Source organism: Equus caballus, chromosome 4 (assembly GCF_041296265.1).
Source record: "Equus caballus isolate H_3958 breed thoroughbred chromosome 4, TB-T2T, whole genome shotgun sequence".
NCBI lineage: Eukaryota > Metazoa > Chordata > Mammalia > Perissodactyla > Equidae > Equus > Equus caballus.
Genome location: NC_091687.1, coordinates 104,802,535 through 104,823,825, shown reverse-complemented (window position 1 = coordinate 104,823,825; position 21,291 = coordinate 104,802,535). Strand labels below are relative to the sequence as shown.

At 40.2% G+C, this 21,291-nt stretch overlaps 1 protein-coding gene across 1 annotated transcript in view; it reads right to left on the bottom strand.

Moving 5' to 3' along the window:
* CNTNAP2 (contactin associated protein 2) overlaps positions 1-21,291 on the bottom strand; it is a 1,879,249-nt gene that overhangs the window by 186,057 nt on the left and 1,671,901 nt on the right. Inside the window, exon 18 of the mRNA XM_070265133.1 lies at positions 16,742-16,978. Within this exon, the coding sequence (XP_070121234.1) occupies positions 16,742-16,978 (237 nt within the window). The remainder of the gene's footprint in view (positions 1-16,741; positions 16,979-21,291) is intronic.

Here is a 21,291-nt window from a genome sequence, read left to right as displayed (position 1 = left end):
ATGCTCTGCCTCCGTCTGCTGTCTGCCTTCCTAAATGTCGCTGTCTTCTTCTGCCCTCTGTTCAGGGTGACTTGTGTCCTGTTTTGTTTACTTTTAAATCCTTTTCCAGGGATTTTAGGGTGAAGCAAAAGCAAATAGGTATGATCAATCTGTCATGCTTAAATGGAACTGGAACCTCTAATATCTTATTAAATGAATAGCTTAGTACATAAAAATGCTCAAAGAGAATAAATTGGAAATTCATAAAAGGTGGAATTCAGGTAATAAAGAAATTGAAAACAGTCCAATTTTACTGTGGTTTGATATAATAGGGCAAAGTTAAAGTGTCCAAATCTTTTCTTTATTAGCAAATAGGAAAATGAGGACGCTCAGAGAGTTAGAGCGCATCTAGGCATTTTAGTTTTGCTTTCAAAAGTCACACATGCTTCTTGTTAAAAAAAAAAGGAACAAAATGACAGAATCGTCCTACTATCCTTCCCTTCCCCACTCCCACCACACGACCTCGGGAGGCAACCTGTGCTAGTCTGTCAAATCTTAAAAAAAAAAGACTGGAAGGATTACAGGTATCTTTTGCTCTGAATACAATCCAATTCCACTGTTGCAAAGAATGCTGTCAGTGTGTGTGGTGTATAATAATACACACATGCATGCCTGGGTTTTTAACATAAACATAATTGCACTTTACATATTCTGCTTTTGTAAGCTTAATGATATACCATGGGTATTTTCTCATGTGAATAAACATATCTGTCTCACTCTTCCTAATGGTTATGTACTGCAGTTAAATAGTAATTCTTCTACTGATGGATATTTAGTTTTTTCCCTACATTTCATGATCACACAAAAAATTGTGTGATTTTGTGAATATATTTTCCTATAATACTAGTATTTCTCTAGGACAGATTTCTTGAGTATAATTACTGGGTTAAGTAGAGTACACATAGGTTACGCTTTGATAATATCCAGCTGACCTCTAAAAGTTCGTTTTCACACAGTCTCTTATGAACTTTGTTAGCGTCCCCATGCCCGTCCACCCCGGGACTTCGGCAAATGGGATTTTTGAACCCGGAAGGTGATTTCACCATCATAAATGTGACCCTGTGCAGGCTCTTGGCCGCCTTCCAGGGGGCCTTTCTCAGTGACACATCAATCTTGCCAGATCTGTCTTTTGAACTCTTTGTTCTCCAGTAATTAAAGAAGGGCAAATTAAATTATCAAGAACCATTGTTGGCTAATTATTTTCAGAACAATGGAAAATAAGCAAACCCTGCTGATAGCGTTCAAAGAACCCGGCCTCCTCACATCTTACATGGACACTGGCACTGAGTTTGGGAAACTAGACCGGCTCCACATATGAAAAGCCATAAACAGTTTACACTTTCTAACGCTACCTCTCCACATGCAGCAATCCATCCTAAGTAAGTAATGTAAAATACTGAAATGCCGTTTACAAAAGACATTTACTGCAGTATTACTGACAATAAAAAATTGGAAACAATTTCAAGAGCAGAAATAGAAACTGCCATTTTCTTATTGTGAAATACTTAGGTTAAATAAATTTTGGTAAATCTACTGGATGGAATATAAAGTAGTCTTTTTAAATGATGAGTATGAAGACCAAGTGTTTTCAAGGAAAAAGGTTTATGCTATATATGCTAATATTATGTACACAATAATACGCAGTAATTATAATAGTAAAAAGTGGTTTTAGGAACTCAGAATACATTTTGCTACAGTACAATATTCTAACATGGATCAACAACTAAAGATTATTTACTCTGTAATGTAACTAAATTATAGCACTGATACAATTAGCCTGAATTCTGGATCTTAGTAGCAAGGGAAAGTGCCAGAAGGAGCAAGGAGAAGTTTCCTCTCTTGTTGCCGGGGCTGGGCTGGCCTTGGGCAAGATCACAAAACAGAGGGCAGCTTTCACTGCCTCCTCCTTCCTACTGTGCCCCTTCCAGCCTTTTATGAAAGCTCCTCAACTCTCTTCCTCCCAGAAGTCACCTTAACCACCTCCTCAAAGCTTCCCCCGCCTTCCTCACCCCTAAATTGCACTGGCTCCATAGGGACTCGACCTCAATGACTCAATCCACATTCAGGTGTCTTGCTCTCCTTCCAGACCCACTCCTGCTAATTCAAATGGTGCTTTAATTAGGAGACTATTAGGCCACAGGAAAGAAAGTGAACAAGCCAGACAGTTCAAAGGAAATCATTTTGGGCAGAGAGTGACTAGTCTCCAAGTGTATTCCTTAAACTATTCCTAATATTCCCCAATTTCTTCCTTCTGAACTCACAGATTCTCTACAAGTTAAATTTAAAAAATGTCAACGATTCCCTCCACAGTAATGGTAGTGAGCAACCTTTGTAGTGTGTGTGTGTGTGTGTTTGTGCACGCACACAGGGGTCGGGGCGGGGTCAGTGATAGGAAAGGGAGAAACTGGGCAGCGCAGCTCTTTACTTACATGGTTTGTTCTGATAAAAGGGGATGCCCACTGCTGTGTTCTGACTGTGTGTCCCCCCACAATTCACATGTTGGAATCCTGACGCCCAAAGTGATAGACAGTGTGAGAAGGTGGGGCCTTGGGGAGGTGCTTCGGTCATGAGGGTGGAGCTGTCAGGAAAGGGATTAGTGCCTTACAAAAGGGACCCCACAGAGCTCCCTAGCCCCTTCTGCCACGTGAAGATGCAATGAGAAGTCTGTGGCCCAGAAGAGAACCCTCACCCAGCAATGCTAGCACCCAATCTGGGACTTTCAGCCTCCAGAACTGTGCAAAATAAATTTCTGTTTTTTAACAGCCACCCCATCTGTGACATTTTGTTATAGCAGCCCAAAAGGACTAGGACACCTGCTCTGGATTCTATTATACTTGCTGGCTATGATCTGGCTTGTGAATTCTTTTACTCTTGTCTACAGGATCAATACTTTATTTGCATCACAATTTTTACATTATCCTTTGGTCAGAGGGAACAAAGCTCAGGCTGTGATCAGAGCATTGCTGGGGAGGGGCAATGAAGGTGCCTGGGCTGCACCAGCACCAAGAGCTCACAGCTGTAGACTGAATTCCTCTTCGTAACAACTGGGCAACAACATGAGGGGCCAGTTGTAGCTGAGCAAGCGTGTCTGCCCTCCCATCTCCTTATAAAAACCAATCTAGAGGTTTACTTTGGTCGTTTCCATGTTCTGTTTGGACTTTTGAATTTCAGTCATCAGAGGCGCATTCCTTTTAGGGCTCTCTTGGGACTAGAACCCAGATATGGCAATCCTTCAGCGGCCTTCAATCAGTAATACAAAGTGTGCATTTCATCAATAAGAAAATGCACAGGGCATGACCTGTATTTACCCTGCAAATCACCTTTTTTGTTATAAAACAATTCCCTCAGTGGTCTGTGATGCCAGAAGAATTTATTGGGTCAGACGCTGCATGTCCTTTGTCTCATTCCTCACCTTACATATTTGGAGAGAAAGGTCTTCTCCACTATTAACACAAAATCATGGATGTTATGAGAGCGGTGCATTAAAAAATACAAAGAAGTAGCTCGTTATCCAAGCCTTTAGTTAGAAAGGTCCATTTCAACTGTGGCTCTGTTTTCCTGTGCCCTGTGTGTATGTGTCTTCGTGTGCCTGTAAGTGTGTAGGTGTGTGTTTCCTCAATTAGCCACGCAGAGAGAACCTCAGGAAGGAAGGCAAAGAAAGAAGGGAAAATTATTCAGAACTTTTGAGACTTAGGCTCAGCCATCACGGTGGCATGATACAGAAAGAGGGACACATTGAGCAGAATGTATTAACTACTGCCCATGGAATCCCTAACTCGCCATTATGCACAGGACAGCTACCAAGGGAAGTATGTCTTGTCGAGGTGATGAAGTATTCAAGGGCACTGTGGATGCTGGGGAACAGACCTGCCTGCAGGGGAGCTGAAAATGTGAGAAATTTACAAGCAAAACACTGAACACTTCATTAGATTGGTTCCTTTTAGATTCATGAAAGAAAAGAAGTTTATAGAGTTTCAGCTGAAATCATGAAGTTAATATGTGGGGAAAGAGAAAGAGTGTTACTTTTGTAAACTTCACATTATTTAGAGTTCTGATTATTTCAAGACCTTCTGGGGTGTTGGGAAAGCAGTAACTGCAAATTGAGCCAGCGGCCATGTGTCATCCTTGTCCCCTGAGCATATTAAGGCGTCGGTAAAGGAAGCAGAAGAGTATGGAATTTATCAGCTGTTAGGTACTTCTTCTGTGTCAAGATTCAGGTTGGGTGCTTTTACTTGTCCCCTTGGAGTTGGGAATTTTGAAGGTGCATGGATGTTCCCGAGTTCTTAAAGGCACAGGGATTTGAAGTCAGAGCTTTACATCCACTGTTTCTTCTTGAAGACATTGTCTATGTTTAATGGAGATGATGGTGCAGGATAAGAGAAATAGTCTAGTTGTCAGAAACGTCCACATACGGAGTGAGCTGCCTCACATGGTACTGAGTCCTCTATCAAGAACAGAGTGGATCCCGTCCAGGGAGCGTGTTACAAAGAGGACTGCATGCTGCTGTGTCACGTGGAGAAAACACCAGGCTTGAAGTCAGGGCCCTAGGGTTCCAATCCTAATCTGTCACTCACTAGCCATGTGACTTTGGATAATAAACCTAACCTCGAGAAGTCTCAGCTTCTTCATTGTCAAAAATAGGAGTACTAATCCTTGCATCTCAAAATTGCTGTGATAAGATATGGGAACATACAGTTCAGTGCCCAACAGAAAAGGAGGTATTCAATAAAATGTCACTTAAATATAAAAGAATACAGTATCCTTTTCAACCATGAGATACTTTGATTTTGTGACAAGAGCTTCACAAACTCAACAATTTAAGAGAAATCGAAGAAGCGTCTCAATAAGTAACTCGATATTAGAATGTTAGCACAAAAGCTGAAAGTCTGAACAATGATAAATTCAATATATATATTCTAAGCTTTTTGAAATAGTCTTTGACATTTTTAAAGAAGTCATGAAGTGTTGCAATAACCACATGTGGCTTATAATTCAGTAGGATACTGTACAAAGTCACATGAGATAACATTTTTGCTTATTTAATGGGGGGGTCCTATAAACTTGTTTGAAATTTATAACTTGGTCTAGTGTTTCAACTTGATTTACCTCACTTGATTTATACTTTTAACAGAGTTAACAAGATTCATTTATTAAGGGACTATAAAAGCCAACAAGCCAAAATAGCCTATTTAAATGGGATTTAAATAAGATGACTTCAATTGTGAAGTTTTAGAAAGCATTTCACTTATAACCTTATTAATCTCTGATTCTGGAAACTAGGAAGTGACTGTCAATGGACTTGTACAAATATTTGGGTTATATTTGGATTAAACATGAGAAAGACCTGAACTCATTAATCTGAACTGGAGTTGTCATCCTTAATAAGGAGGCAGAGAGACTGTTAATCACTTGGGATAAGGGGAAAATTTTAGATGAGCTTCCTAGAATATAGCAGTCACCTTTTATTTTTTGAAACTCTGTAAGTATTCAAGGAACCAGTATTACTTTCTAAAGACCTCAATAATAACCCCAGGAGGATGCTTCAGAACCCATTTTTATTTAATCTCAAGTATGCTTGCTGCTTTAATGATGTTCCAGGCCAAATGATTCATGACAATGCCATGATATAGATAGGAATTTAATCAGGGTCACGGTATTCCAGTGTTGGACTGACTGTGAATGCAGCACTGCTGGCTATGGAATAGTGTAACTCTGACGTCTAAGTCTTGCTGAACTTTGTAACCTTCGGGCTTCCAGACAACGCATGTCACTGCCACACAGAGACATGGGCAAGCAGTAATGTAAATAGGTGGAAGGTACAGCTGTCTTCTGTCAGTTATGGCAACAACACCAATGTGGACAGAAAAGCTCCCTGCAGGGTTTCCTGGTGGCTTTTGAATGGCACCATGTCATATTTTGCAGGCCTCTCACTAAAGAGACTCTCAACGCCAGGATCTCTGATTTAGTGATTAATAGCCTTAGGAATTTGCATTTTCATAATATTAATGCTTTTGCAAGCACTTTCACACACATCGGTTCATTTGATCCTGACAGTCCTGTGAATAATAGATTTTATATAATTAATGTAATTTATAAAGGAACAGTGCCAAGAAAGTTGTATGAGTGTCCATTTTTGTTTCAATAATATTGAAATTAGAATTCAAGGTAGTCTTGCTCCACCGTTCTAAATAATATTGGCTTTCTCTCTTTAACTGGGAGAAACTTAGAAAGCACAGTACAGATTCCTTTTTTTTTTTTTAAAACAAAATTAGTTTAGAATAATGTTTGCTGTGTTGCTGGGCATAGGGATAAGGCGGAAAGGAACAGAAGATTTGAAAGGATATTTTGGTGCCATCAGGGTTGCAGAGAGAGTGATTCCCACGGGGGGTTGAATTGGGGACCCTTCTTTAAGCTATACTTGACCCAGATCCCTGGGGAGTAACACAGTATGTAAAATTGGCCGCTGGAGTGATAAATGGTAGGTCGTCTGTACAAGCCTAAAGGAAACAAGTTTGCAATAATCCAATCTCAACATTAAAGCAAAATTTGGTGATGTCAGAGTTAATAAAGAGTTCTTAGAGGACCTCCTGTAACAAAAAAGCAGGAATAAACTATTATTTAGATATCAAATTGTCGAGCTGTCTTTGAAGTGGTATCTTTGTAGAAATACAAAGAGAGAGAGTGTACCATTGTTCTCAGGAAGTAGGGGTGAGGGAAGAAGCTGGGAAGTTCAGAAAATTTTAGAAAATTCCCTATTGTTTTTTTAAAGACAATTTTTCTAGAGCAGTTGTAGGTTCACAGCAAGATTGAGAGGAAGATACAGAGAGTTCCCATACACCACCTGCTCCCACACACGCACAGCCTCCCCCTTAACAACATCCCCCACCACATGCACGTTTGTTACAATTGATGAACCTGCACTGACATGTAATAATCACCCAGAGTCCACAGTTGACATTAGGGTTCACTCTTGGTGTTGTACATTCTCTGGTTTTGAGCAAATGTATAATGACATGTATCCATCATCATAATATCATACAAAATAGTTTCACTGCCCTAAAAATCCTCTGTGTTCTGTCTATTCATTCCCCTTTCGCTCCACCCTCAACCCCGGCAACCACTGATATTTTTACTGCCTCCATAGTTTGCCTTTTCTGAAATGCCGTATGGTTGGAATCATACAGTATGTAGCCTTTTCAGATTGGCTTCTTTCACTTAGTAATATGCATTGAAGTTTCCTCCACGTCTTTTTATGGTTTAATAGCTCATTTCTTTTTAACACTGAAAAATATCCCTTTGCCTGGCTGTATAACAGTTTATTTCTCCATTCACCTACTGAGGGCCATCTTGGTTGCTTCCAAGTTTTGGCGATTATGAATAAAGCTGCTATAAAGATCCATATGTAGGTTTTTGTATGGACATAAGTGTTCAGCTCTTGTAGGTAAATATCAAGCAGCATGATTGCTGGATCTCATGGTAAGAGTAGGTTCAGCTTTGTAAGAAACCAGCAAACTGTCTTCCAGAGTGGCTGTACCATTTGCATTCCTACTAGCAATGGATGAGAGTTCCTGTTGCTCCACATCCTCACCAGCATCTGGTGGTGTCAATGGTTCAGACTTTGGCCATTCTAATAGTGTGTGGTGGTATCTCATTGTTGTTTTACTCGGATTTCCTTGATGACATGATGTGGAGCATCTTTTCACATGCTTATTTGCCATTTGTATAACTTCTTTGGTGACATATTTGTGAAGTCCTTTGGCCCATTTTTTAAGTTCCCTCTTCTTTTCGTGTTAGAAACTAAAGAAAGTAAAGCTTTACAAAATATTATTGGGGGGCATAAGTTGAAAAAGAGTTACGTTGATGTAAATTCTAAAACATTTTGTCCACTCAATTTTCCAAAGCAATCTAATTTTGTAATAAGAAAAGCAAATAAGTATTTCTTGTAAATATCAATTATATTATTTCAGGGACAAATGATTTTTTTTTAATTGGAATGTTTTAAAACTTTGTCTCTAGGTTTTAATAAGATATCCTAAGTGGTTTTCATTTTTGATATGCCTGAGGTTCTTAGTGATTCTTGAATCTTTAGACTTGAAATTCATTCACAACAATTTTTTTTTTTATGAGGCAGATTGGCCCTGAGCAAACATCTGTGCCAATCTTCCTCTATTTTATGTGGGACGCCACCACAGCGTGGCTTGACCAGTGGTGCTAGGTCTGCGCCTGGGATCCAAACCTGGGAACTTGGGGCCGCCGAAGTGGAGCACGGGAGCTTAACCACTACACCACTTGGCCTGCCCCCCAACACATGTTTTTTAAAGAGTCTTCTCCCTTAATCAAAGTCCTGCCCCCAGAATTAGATGTAACCCACCACTACCAGCCATGCTACCCTTGGAAGGGACTTTAAAAGTGGCTTTCCCATTAGAACTTTACAGTGGGTTGGTTCCATATGGAGGTTTCCCTCAGCGCGTTGCCTTGCTCTCCCTTTGAACTGCGCTCGAGTCTATCGCCTCCACTCATTCCAAGTCTGGTCTTGTTCACCTTGGCCTTCCATACTGTCAATCCACTGCTCCCCATAGTAGGCTTTCAGTAAGTGTGCCCATATTCCATTAAACTTGTGCCCAGTGTGTATGAAGAAATTAAATTATTATTAATAATCAAACTACTTTATCTTGCCTCACTGATACAGAACATAGATAGATACATTAAATTTTACTGCCAGTGGTCCAATTTAATTGAGAATCTTTGCTTTATAGAACTTGAACAGTTCAGAAGCCACCTTATAGTTGGTAAACTCGTCACTGGGAAGAGGCAGCTAGAGCACATTGTCAGCCTGAGCTGACAATGACATTTCACTATGTCATGTGCCCAGCCCCCGTGAGAACATGGACATAATACATTTAAAATGCTAAGCAAGGGATGGCTCAGAAAGCACAAGTGGCCCTAATAATTTCCATTTCCTCAGGGTTTGGTCTTAACTGAAGAAAAAAAGTAAAATACCCATTTATGTAAATCAACCATGATTACAATCAATTGCAATTGATAGAGGTAAGAATATGTGAATGAGTTCAAAGCCAGGTTGATGTATAAGACTGCGATGCTATCAGACGAAAAACATTTGAGAGGTCAGCTCAAACCCCTCGGGCTTGATCATTTGAGAAAGCAAATTTCCTCTAGCCAAGGGATGCCTAGGATGAGCCCAATTGCTAAGGTCAGGGCTGCCTGTTGGAAACGATGAGCACACAAAAAGGCTGTGGAGAGGAGAAATGGCATGTCGGAGGCAGGTCTTTATGCCCCATGGGCGTGAGGAAGTGCTCAAGGACAGTGTGGATATTGTGAATGGACCTGCTTGTGGGGGAGCCAAAAAGGTGCGTAATTTAGAAGCAAAACCTTCTGGACAATTTATTACACTGGCTCCTTTTAGGTTCATGAAAGAAATGTATAGAGTTTCAACTGAAATCATGGAGCTAATATGTAGGAAACGATAAAGACTTATTTTTGTAAACTTCACACTATTTAAAGTTCTGATTATTGCTGAGGAACAGGGAATAAAAACATGCAACAATGCACACAGGAAAAAAAGTCGGTTGTATGCATAAAGTTCTCAAACCTAGTGGGTATTTGAAAATAGCACAAACTTGAAAAAATGTTATTTATCTTATACCCAAAGCAAAAGACAAAGCAAAAGAAACTGTCACCTATGACATTTAGTGTTTTAGAAAGGGCTCGCTCTTACCCACTGAGTTTTAAAATCCCTTCCTCTAGGAAAGTTAATTGACCAGGTTTTCCTTTACACTTGGGACCCCGCAGAAAACCCCAGGCCAGGCAGCAATATTATTTACTAACATGAAATTCTATAATGAAGTCACTTCAACTCGTCAGCTATCTCTGCAGCTTTGACCTTTTGGAATCAAGTTAAAAGTATTTCCTTTCATCCATAAGTACTTATGGGCTTTTGTCCAGAAGTATTTTGCTTACTTTTCTCTTCTTTTTAAACGTTTAAGCAGATTATCTTCATGTTTCCATGATCTTTTTAAGTTGTATCCTAAGGTCTGAAGATTTAAGAAATGTATTAGCAGAGAAGGGATGTTTTCCTTTCTTAAATAATACTCTAAGAGGAAAAGGGAAAAGAATTCTGTTCTTATTCCTTCAGGCCTCCATCAAAACCTTTAAAATCTCCTGTTCCAATTGGAAATGAAAAAGAAGGACATGAAAAGCCTCTCTTCTTGCTGGTGTGAAACTCTTCTCCAAGCTGGGATTAAGACTGGGTAGGCAGACCTAAGGAAAAATGGCCACTGTTGCCAACAGCTTAACTAGTTTCATATGGTGATGAGATTCTGAGATGCTTAACTCCAATATTTCTCTTTTTCTCCCTCACTTTTTTACAATATTTTTTATTGATTGATTTTCCCTAAAAGGCTTCAAATCTGCTCTAAATGAGTAGCCCATCGATTTACTCTGCTCCCTGAGCCGTGCCTGGAGTCATAGGGAAGGAGAATTTGTGCAATCCTCAAAGCTCTTTGGGCAAACCCACCTCCTCTCGCCCGCCATGAAACAATCCTCCAGGAGGCAAGAAGGGAAATCCCCTCTCCCTTAGAGGTTTAACTTGGACTTTAGATTGAGGTCTCCTTCCAGCAAAATGGAGTCCTGAACTCCTTCAGTGCCTCCCTGTCTCCTGATGGCCTTTGTATTAGGAATGGACACAGCAACAGCTAAGGTGACCCAAGTTGGCTCTTGACAGGGATGGACACTTTGCCTCAGGAATTGCACTACCGGGCAGGACCCCGGGATTCGGTGATTGTTGTCTCCAATGACATCTTCCAGGATCTCTGCAGATTCCTCAGTCCATCAGGGTCTGGGGGTTGGAGACTACGTGTTCACCTTCAGAATACTATGACTGTGACCATAATTAAGTGGAGTTGACATTTTATGATACTGCCATTGCTCCTGAAGTAGCAGAGTAGCAATCCAGCACTCAGAAGTAACTGAGACACGTCAGTTAGGCATCCGACATCTAAGGCTTTTTTGGAAGGATTAAAGAATGACATGATTAAAACTAAAAACAAAAACACAAACAAAACAGGGGCGCTGAGAATGAACAGTGACACCTACTGTTTGGTTGATGTGTGCCAGTTTCTCTATTTGGAAATCTGTTCACATTATTCTGGGTGATCCTCACAGTGGAATTAAGAAGTAGGTATTAGGTATTTCTGAGGATGAGGCTCAGTGCAGTTACACACTTTGCTCAAGCTTATACAACTCGAAGTGAGGACGCCGGATTCAAATCTATATCTAATTTCATCATCTGTTTTCTATGTAGGGATTTGAGATGGCTAGAAACAGTTTCTTCTACCATATGAATAATACAGATCATAAAGTGTCAGTCAATGTCATGATCCTCAGAGGGAGAGAGGAGACTCATCTGGACCACAGTGAGGGTGGCGTGTATTTACGTGACTATAAATGATGGTAACACTGCACTTATGGACCCATCCGTCTGTCACTCTTAGTCACTCTGCAGTCTTGTAACCTTGGTCCTTTTAATTTTGGCCTTTATCTGAGTGGCAGACAAATGAATGTTTCAAAAGAGAACAGAACTCCCTAAACTCAGAAAATGGTTTCAGAGTATTTAAAGATATGTATTTTTCAGTTGCAGTTCTGGTTTGGCAGATGAACATGAAAATTTTTATATGAAAAAAAATGCAGACAAGTGACTGAGGGGATATTTTTGTGCCTCTTGATGATAAGTTCTTGCTAAACTTGGCTCAGTGAAGGGATCATAATGAAGAACTCTTTTCAGCAGCCTAGGTGACAACTAATTCACATCCACTGCTTTCATATATTCTAGATTTTCCTGATTTTGTATCTATAAACCACTGAAATGTTTTGAAAATTTTCGTAAAGTCAGATTCAGCTACATATTGAAGGATTTCAGGCACATTAGGTGTTCACTAAATGTTTGTTAAATAAATGAATTGGTAAATGAATACAGCTTACACCTAAAAGTGTCCAAAAAAAGAGAGAGTCTCTGTTGAGATCTTGTATCCTATTTTTTTATGATAAATTCTGCATCCAATAAAATTCTCATTTTTTTACTGAATCACAATAACTAAAAAACTTTAAGACTAGGGGTTCTGGTTTTTTGTTTCATATCAACCTGCATGAAGGCACCCCCTTGATGAGAAGCGGTAACACACAGTGGTGAGAGCTCATCTGAATCGAACTGCCCGCATATAAATCCCGGGCCTGCTGCCCGCTGGTGTGTGAGCCTTGGGCAAATTACTACACCCATTTGTGCCTCAATTTGCTTCTCTGTAAAACGGGGATAATAATAATAGTAGCTACCTCATAGAGTTGTTGTGAGTGTGAAGTGATGTGAACACAATTAGAGAGTTTAGCACACTGGCACATCCTAAATTCCCAATAAATGTCAGCTGTTTCCATTGTTTAAGTGCAGGGATTAAGAAGCAGTGCAGATTTTATTAACACTTGTCTCAGTTTCCTAGGGCTGCCTTTTTACAAAGCACCACAAACCGGGTGTCTTAACACAACAGAAATTCCTTCTCTCACAGTCATGGTTGCTGGAGGTCGAAAATCAAGGTGTTACCATGGCTCGAGGGAGGGTCCTTCCTGCCTCCTTCAGCTTCTGGTGGTCCCAGGTGTTCCTTGGCTTGTGGCAGCATCACTCCGATCTCTGCCTCTTTCTGCACACAGTTTTCTTCTCCGTGTGTCTCTCTGTGTCCTCTCCTCTTCTTATAGGGATGCTGTCATTGGATTTAGGGCCCACCCTAATCTGGTATGACACTGCCTTAACTTAATTACATCTGCAAAGACCTATTGCCAAACAGGGTCACATTCTGAGGTTCCATGTGGACATGATTTGGGAGAGAAGGACCCTATTCAACCCACTATAGCATTCAGTTACAAAATTAAACACAGCAATTGCTGTGGCCACTAGAGGTCTGTTATTTCCCCTCTGGCTTGAAAACACAGAGAAGACACAGAGAGAGTTTTCTTCTAATTATGTTGCTAATTTCTGGTTAGAAATCAAAATGAGGTTGATATAAAATTCTCCAGTGTTTTGGGGTTTACTATCTAAGAAGAAATAGGTCTAATTAGAGAAAACTACCTTTGGCATGGCCAAGAAACCATCCATTTGTCCCCAGTGGAGGTCCCACTGATCCTGGGGATGACAGACTCATAGCTAAGCCTGCATTGTAGGCAGGGTGCTGCCCCACTCGTGGAGGCATCCACAGCCTCAGCCAATGGCTGCCAAGGAATTCTGCCATGGAAAGGAGCCGTCTCAGCTGACTTAAATGGCTCCTGGCTGGTGGACGTTCTGAAAAGATGAGATGCTGTAGACAGATGAGGTGATTGGCTATATGGTCCAGTTATAGGGTTTCTAGGATGCATGCTTTCATGCTCTCTTCAAATCAAGAACTTCTCCCCTGCTAGCAGTCCTATTTAATATCCAAGTAGCCCTGGGAGAGCTAACACCATGATGGTGATCAAATCTTTATGGCTTCATTTGAAAAAAGGCCCTGGGAGTAGTTTCTGAGAAGAGATAAGAGGACAGAAAGGACTTTCTTGTACATGTGTATTTTGCTGGTCGGGCATGGTGACTGTAAGTGCATCATCTACAAAGCAAAAGAGGATCATCAGGAGGGACCTGCTTGAATCCAGCCCTGTCTTCCTGAGCTTAGCGAAGTGGCAGCACAGGGTAATTTGATTTACAAATTCAATCATATATTCAATCAGAAGAAAGAGAAATGGGGAAAGTAGGTAGGGAATGATGAAAGATAGAGGCAGGGACAGAGATCAATGTAGAGATAAAGAGTGTGCTCCTGGGGGAGGGAGAATGAAAGGGAGAGAGGGAAGAAGGGAGGGAGAGAGAAAGGGGGAGGAGAGGGAGGGAGAGGAGAAACAGGAGAGGTTTCAATAGGGTGGGCCTTTAGCCATCATTCCCCCGATGGATGACCTGATACCGCAAGGGGAGAGACCCGGCTGATCTGCCCCTTGGGCTGTCGGTCCTGTGCCTGTCCCACTGTGAGCCTCTCACACGGACGAGTGTTACACGAGGGTCTCAAGGTTTCATTTTCATACTGCTTGGCCCCAACAAGGCAATCCTTCCTCTCCTGAAGGATGATCGCTTCGGAGGCTTGTGAAAAAATGGGATCTGTTAAATGTAGCAAGGGATGGATTTTTCAAGGGTAATTTAATTATATGCAATTTTCACCTGAGATGCTACTCCATTCCAGATCATATGATTACGAGGTATAATGATCTCTGGTTAATAATTAGATATTTTCTAACCAGAGACAGTTGACCCTCAAATCCCTGCAGTAAGAACTCTGCCTCGTAGGACTCCTCTTCCCAAAGAGGAACAAAGGAGGAAGTTAGAGGTAATCCATCATTGCGTAAAGATTCGAAAATGTAGCAAAAAAGAAATGAAACGAAATACTGGTGTTTTCACCCTTCCCTAAAAATAATGATGGTTAATATTTTGGTGTGTCTTCACACAGTTTACTTTGTGTGTGTGTGTTTGATTTTATACAAACAAATCAGGCTGTGCCTGGTATATTGGGACGTGCTTTATTCACTTAGCGAAACAGTGACCGGTTCTCCACACCCACAAGCACAGACCTACACCATCAAAAGAAGGCCCATGAAGCACTTCCATGAGCTCATTCTGTGGCTGCTGCTCTTTCCAGAGGCGGAGCTGTTGGGCTGCAGCCCATCTGAGGGTGTGGTCACAGGTGCCGAGCTCCCTGGGAGGTGGGAGCCACGGCGAAGGGGGCTCCTGGCGGGAGGCCTCAGAGGGCAGATCCCCCAGCCCATCAACGAGCTTGCAGAGGAAGCCTTCCTGGATGGCTGCAGGCTTCTACTCAACCAGCACCACCGTCATTTTCCCCAAGTCAAGAAGATACTTGTCTCGACTCAGAAGAAGGCCTACAAATACTTTCCAAACACATTTTGCAGTTTTTAATTTGAGATTTTTTTGGCTAAAGCTACTAATTGAGTGAAATGTAAACTCACCCTGCTAAACAGATATTAAGAGACTATTTAGGTGTCTTGTGTGTCAACCCTTAGAAGTAATGTCAGAGGGAATGCACGGGCTTCGTGTCACTTTCTCTCTCACACTGGCAAAGCTGAAGGGTATGTACCCTGCCTTTCTGTTCATGATGATTGCCTAGTAACTCCCCGGGGTTTGGTATGAGCCACTGTGTTTAACCTAACTCTCCAAAAATAAGGGGAGCGTGCTTTTCTTTAAATTGGCACTTATGTAGTGGGATCTCTCGAGCGTTAGTGCTTACGTGATGGCATTCAGACATCACTTTGGCAACAGAGTGACTGTGTTAAATTAGCATCAAGTACAATGAATGGTAATTGCAAGACTGCCATTTCTACAAGTGCAAAATTAATGTGCTCTGCTAACCCATCCCATTGTGTGCCACGGGAAAACCGTGGAACCATGCTGTTCTGAGCAGACAAACGCACTGTAACAGCACTGTTAATGTGCTATGGTATTATTCAGCAATAGTGTTCCTTTCCACCTTTGTTGTTGTCTCATGCTCATTCTTCAAACCCTGCCCGACCTAATTTGTATTCTCATATTATAGCACTGCCAGACAGTAGCCTGGATGTACAGAGAATGTTATGAAACAATTCCTCATTCTGTGTGGCATCTTGTGTGAATAATGCCAGCATAAACAACCCTCCATGTATTCATGAGAGTATGAATAGGCTACTTATGTAAAGCCTCTTATTAAAAGATGCACCAACCGTTTACAGAAAACTTTACCCAAATGCTATACATTCATTTAGAAAGAGCAGAGTGATTCACATGCATTTCAATTGTAGCTTAGGAAAAGCGCCAGCTCTGCCTCTCTCCATCCCTCTTGTTTACATATGGGAAATGAAGCCACAGACCAGTTGAGTGAATTTCTTCCGGTCATGCAGGATCACAGAGTATATGCAGAATGACAACATGCATGTGCATTGGGATCTTGCAGTCTGCTCATTGGCTCTGCAGAATTTATTAGGGTCAAAGGACTCATTCAAGACTGAAATACCACAGTAATAACAGATGCTTTAGGCTGACTGGTTAGATGTGGTATCTCAGGATTCCTGCCATTTAGCTGAGGCTGAGAACCACTGACAGTGCATCCTTTGTAAGAGTAATAATAATGATAATGATAATGACAATAACTGGCTCAAGAGCCTTTCTTGTGAGTCCAGTTTGAATCCAGTCTCTTAGCAGCAAGTGGGGTGGGGTGGGGTGGGCATCAAGATCCTGGGCTGCATTGACTGATCCACTGCAGCAATCCGTCAGTCAAGAGAGTACCCTGACCCCCTCAGACTTCCTGAGTGAGAGGTCAGGCCTGGGTCCCCTTTCACAGTCCGCTTACTTTGTCACTCACCGTGAAGGTGTGATGTGGTTATTTGTTTTGTAATTTTCCAGTCAGTGCATACTTTGCTGGAATTTGGGGGAAATTCTGTGCCTTCAAAGCTTCTCTCATCTTAAAAAGCAACAAGGATTAGGGAACGGTTTGGGAGACTTCCTACCGAAGGTAGGAGAAGAATTTTGAACAACTTATCGTCAGAATAAAGTACATTTGCGTACTGCTGAAAAATCATTAAATAGATGATTTGGGCTTAAAAACATGTGCAAAAATGGCTCTGGAAACTGGTGCTGCCTTACCTTTGTTGCAAAAAGTTCCGTCATATGCCGTATTGGAGCAATCACAGGAATAACCATGGTATTTCTCTATGCATTTGCCTCCATTCTCACAGTTGGTCCCATAGCTGGTGCAGTGGCCTGAGCATCCGGATTTGAACCCGGATGTGACCTTTGCTCTTTCCTCCAGGTCCAGTGTCACTCCATTCATCCTCAGGGAGCGGATGCAGCCCAGGAAGCCCTGCTGGCCTCCGGCACCACCTGGGAAGGACAGAAGGCATGGAGCTCAGATGGAATAACCTCTGCTTTGGCTTCTGTGCCCTTTCATCATACATTGAAAAACTGTGGTAGGAGGTGAGCCTGCTCAGTGCAGCCAGATTCTCACTTTCAAGTTGGTCCTGCCTAGTAGAAAAACTTGAAGCTTTTCCCCCTTGGCTATAATGCCTAATTAAAAGAGGCTGTCTTCTGAGAAGCAATAAATTTCCTACAGAAATAAAATGTTTGAAGATACACAAAAATTATATAAGCCGTTTTAGAAGTCTAATCTAGTTTCCTATAGAAAAGAAGTTTATAGAAATCTCTAGGTGCTTTGTTCTTTAATCTCACGGCATTTAGTTCCATAGCATTATCTATTGAAAGAAATAGAAAAAGGCAGAGAGACATGAATATATTAGCATAGTTAACAAGTCAATTAGTCAGAAGGCATAAATCCATTTGAAGTGATTGTAAGTCCTGGTTCTTGTCTCAGGAAACACTTTGCTTTGAAGTTCACGTTAAGGGTTCCCCGGGCTTCTCGTCTGGGATGGTTGGAATGGGAATTGATAATTTTACTCACAAGTCAGCCACGCCACATTTATTTCCATTCAGGTTAGACTTCACTGCTTCTGCCTAAATGACCTTGCAAGACAGATAGCGTGAAGATCAAGTTCACTGTGATTTTGGGAGTAAGTTACAGAGTTTGACGGAGATTCATGAGCACGGACATATGAAAATCTTCCTAACTAATTTCATAGAAGGATTCATTGGAGCATTATATCACAAATGGACTTAATTGTGTCTGTCATAACCTTAGCTGTGATTTTTTTTAAGCAGCTGGTACAAAAGGAGGAACTCAAGTTTATGTACATGTCTGTATCTTAGAGGAGCAACTTCTCTGGAAATTAAATAAACTGAATAGTAGTTAAAATTATTAAAAGAATTATCTGATGGGGAATTAGAAAAAAAGATATTGTTAATAAAATAAAAGTTACTCTTTTTTCTTGAGGCATCTGTGGTAGGTGCTTGACTAAGCAACTTACAATTTATTCACCTGATTCTCACAATGCCCTGGCAAGGGAGGCATTATTATCATTATGCCCATTGTACAGATGAGGAAACTGAGGCTTAGAGAGGTTCAGAAGTTTACTCAAGGACTCAGCTCAGGAGTGGCCAAGTTGTGTCAGATTTGTCTTATTCTCAAGCCCATGGTCTTAAACTCTGTTGTGTGTTGACCATCTAACAGAAGAAAAACTTCAGGGTCAGGGCCCCACAGATGTACATGTCTGAGATTTAGGTTTGGAGTCTTTAAAAATGGAGTGGTCTGTAGGCTTGTCGAAGTTTGGGTAAGGTTGGTAGTCCGGAGAGTGATTCTGATCACTTATTCTACTGTCTTGAGAAAAGGTGTACAATCTAGTAGACTCATCAGGCAGGGCTGGTGGATCAAAGGCTTTAGTCCCAAGAATGGATTAGCGTTTGCTTATGCCTATAAATCCTCAGCCGTGAAATGGCAAGTGAATCGCTCTATTGTCTTTATAAACCCAAGCCTTACAGTTCTCTCATTGGATAGTACATGGATTTGAATAATAATTCTCCAGAGATTTTTTTTTTAATAAAATATTTGAATAGAGGATTAATTGAAGGGAGTCCAATGCCTTTTTTTGATCAAAGCTATGGGATAGTAGATGGCAAAAGAAGTTATTAAAAACAAACACTTTGAAGAAGTTCCCATTTTGCAATCTGCTTGTCAGCTCAGCCTCACAGCTCTGCGCCGAAGAGAATTTGGGCCTTTGCTATGATTTGGAAGAATGTCAATCCATACGTCACTTGGTGTGTTAAAATTTCAATTTGGCTTCTATCATTTTAGTAACCATGGCTTTTGTTCTTTCAATAAGGGCTTTTCATTTAAATTTAAATTTAATTTAATAAATAGCCATTTAAATTTTCACCACTAGTCAATTAAGTCAATAATATCCTATCAAAATCTGCTGAAAATTTTAAATCATTGTTTTTAGGTATCTCCGTCACCTTTTCCCTGAATACAAATGTCATAGTTTTTCACTGTGGAAACCGTAATCATACTGATAAGCACAATGCAAAAGAATCTGAAATGTTACTCAGATATAACTACTTTCACTTTAGAAAATAGCCTTTTCTACTTTTATCTAAGAAGATACATATGTGTAAAAAAATAAAACAAAGGAAGAAATGGGATCATGATACACACATTGTTTTGAAATTTGTTTTTTTGCACTTAACATATCATAAAACATTTTCCAAGCAATAAATGTACAACTGGAACATCTTGTTTAACATCTGCATAGCATCCCATTCTGGAAGGCATATCACTTATTTTGCCATCTCACTACCACTGGACTTTGAAGGGTACTCCAATTCTCATTTTATATGATACTGTAATAAATATCCTTGTAAACACCTTTGTACACCTGTCCAGTTTTTCCTCAGAATTAATTCTTAGAAGTATAATTGCTGGGTACAAAGGCATAGACATTTTAAAGGCACTTGAAATATATTTCCCTATAAGAAGAATTTTATCAATTTGTATTTCACCAGTAGGGTGTGAGACCCCCACCTTCTCCACACCAATGCTAATACTGGACAGGATCCTTTTGAATTTATAGTCTGGGGGGAAAAGATCATTATGTTAGTCTGTGTTGTTTCAAATACTGTTAGTTGAGTAACTTTCCCCCATTCTTAGTTTTTGTTTCTTCATGTTCTTTGCTTTTTGGGGGGAATAGGAGAGGATAAATATTTATTGATTGAGAACAATATATTGGGCTTTTGCTCTTTGTTATAAATTTGGGAACTACATCCTTCCAGTTTGTGTCTGTTAACTTGTATATGATGTTTCTTTTTCCCTATGAAAGTTTTGGATGTTTCTGTAGTGACATCCATGTATCTTATTGTATGATTTATGCCTTCTGTATCAGGATTATACAGCCCTTCTCTAATCCAAAATAATATAATTACTCCACTGGATTTTCTTCTAGCACTTTTATGATTTTACTTCTCTTAACATTTTAATCTATTATCTATCTGGAAGGCATTTTATTTCGGAAATCATTCCTATTTAATGGGTCTCAGCAAGAGCTGAGTGTGAAGAAGAGATTTTTAAAAATTCTTTAAGTAAGTGTTAATATGATAAAAATATGGAGATTTAAAAAGGGCTTATTGTAACTTGTTATGCAGCAACAGATAACTAGTACAGGGAACATTAACCTAAAAAAATAAAAATACACAAAAAGGGACTAATTGGCAGAGCAAATAAATCTACATTACAGCATCTTTTTATTACACCATTAAAGTAGGCGTTTAGATGTATGTACGTTTACAGGTCTCATTTCAATAAGGGGTTTAAGGGGTCAGATTTTCTGTCTGTCTGTCTCTCTGTCTTTGATTCTTTCTGGTTTGGGGTCTTTCTGAGCTTCCACGTCTATCAGTCTTTCTTCTTGCCTACATCTCTCTCTCTATCACGACTATTGACTGTTTTGGGTTAGTTGTGCAGCTTTCATCACATCCGTTAATCTCTCTCAGCATCAGTTTTTCCTATCCATAAAAAAGAAGATTGAACTAGATGATGTCTCCGGTTCTTTCCAGCTCTAAATTACTCTGGTCCATGAGGTACAACCCTCTGTGCTTACATGTCTCCCTCTCTATATTTTAGTAAATTGCTCTCAATTTCTCCTAAAGTTCCTTTTCCTTCTTTACACTGTTGCCTGACCTCCTTTTTCCTTCTTCTCTTAATTGACCATAATAACACATGACTGTAGTCTAATTTGCGTTTGTTGCATTCATTAAGTAAAGTTTTGTACTCCCCCTTCTTAATTTATAAACCAGGTAAGTGGAATGCCATTTCTCTCTCTATAAAGGAAAACTAAATAAATTATGCTCTTTTCTTACTTAGATGGCCCCTGATTTATTAAATGGGTCAGTGAGCTGAAAAGTACTGTTACTGATCTAGTCGATATAAAGAAAAATCTTTTGTCCTGAAAATGGTCATTATATCTCATGCAAAAGATGTTAATGCGCTAGAACTAGTGATAATTATTTGAGTTCAACTTTCGTGCTCTATAGAAATCTTTCTTGGTGACAAACGTCATAGGTTTAAAATGTAGGTCTGCAAGCAAAAATGCTACTTAACCTTCGTTAATTAGAAAATCAACACATTGTCATTGGAGAGAGCCCCCTGCCATGCGAGGGCTTCATGCATTTTAGTCAGACCTGTAATAATTATCCAAGGTGAGATGTAAGTTTAATTTGTGAATCATTTTTCATGTGAAATGCTATTCAAGTATTGC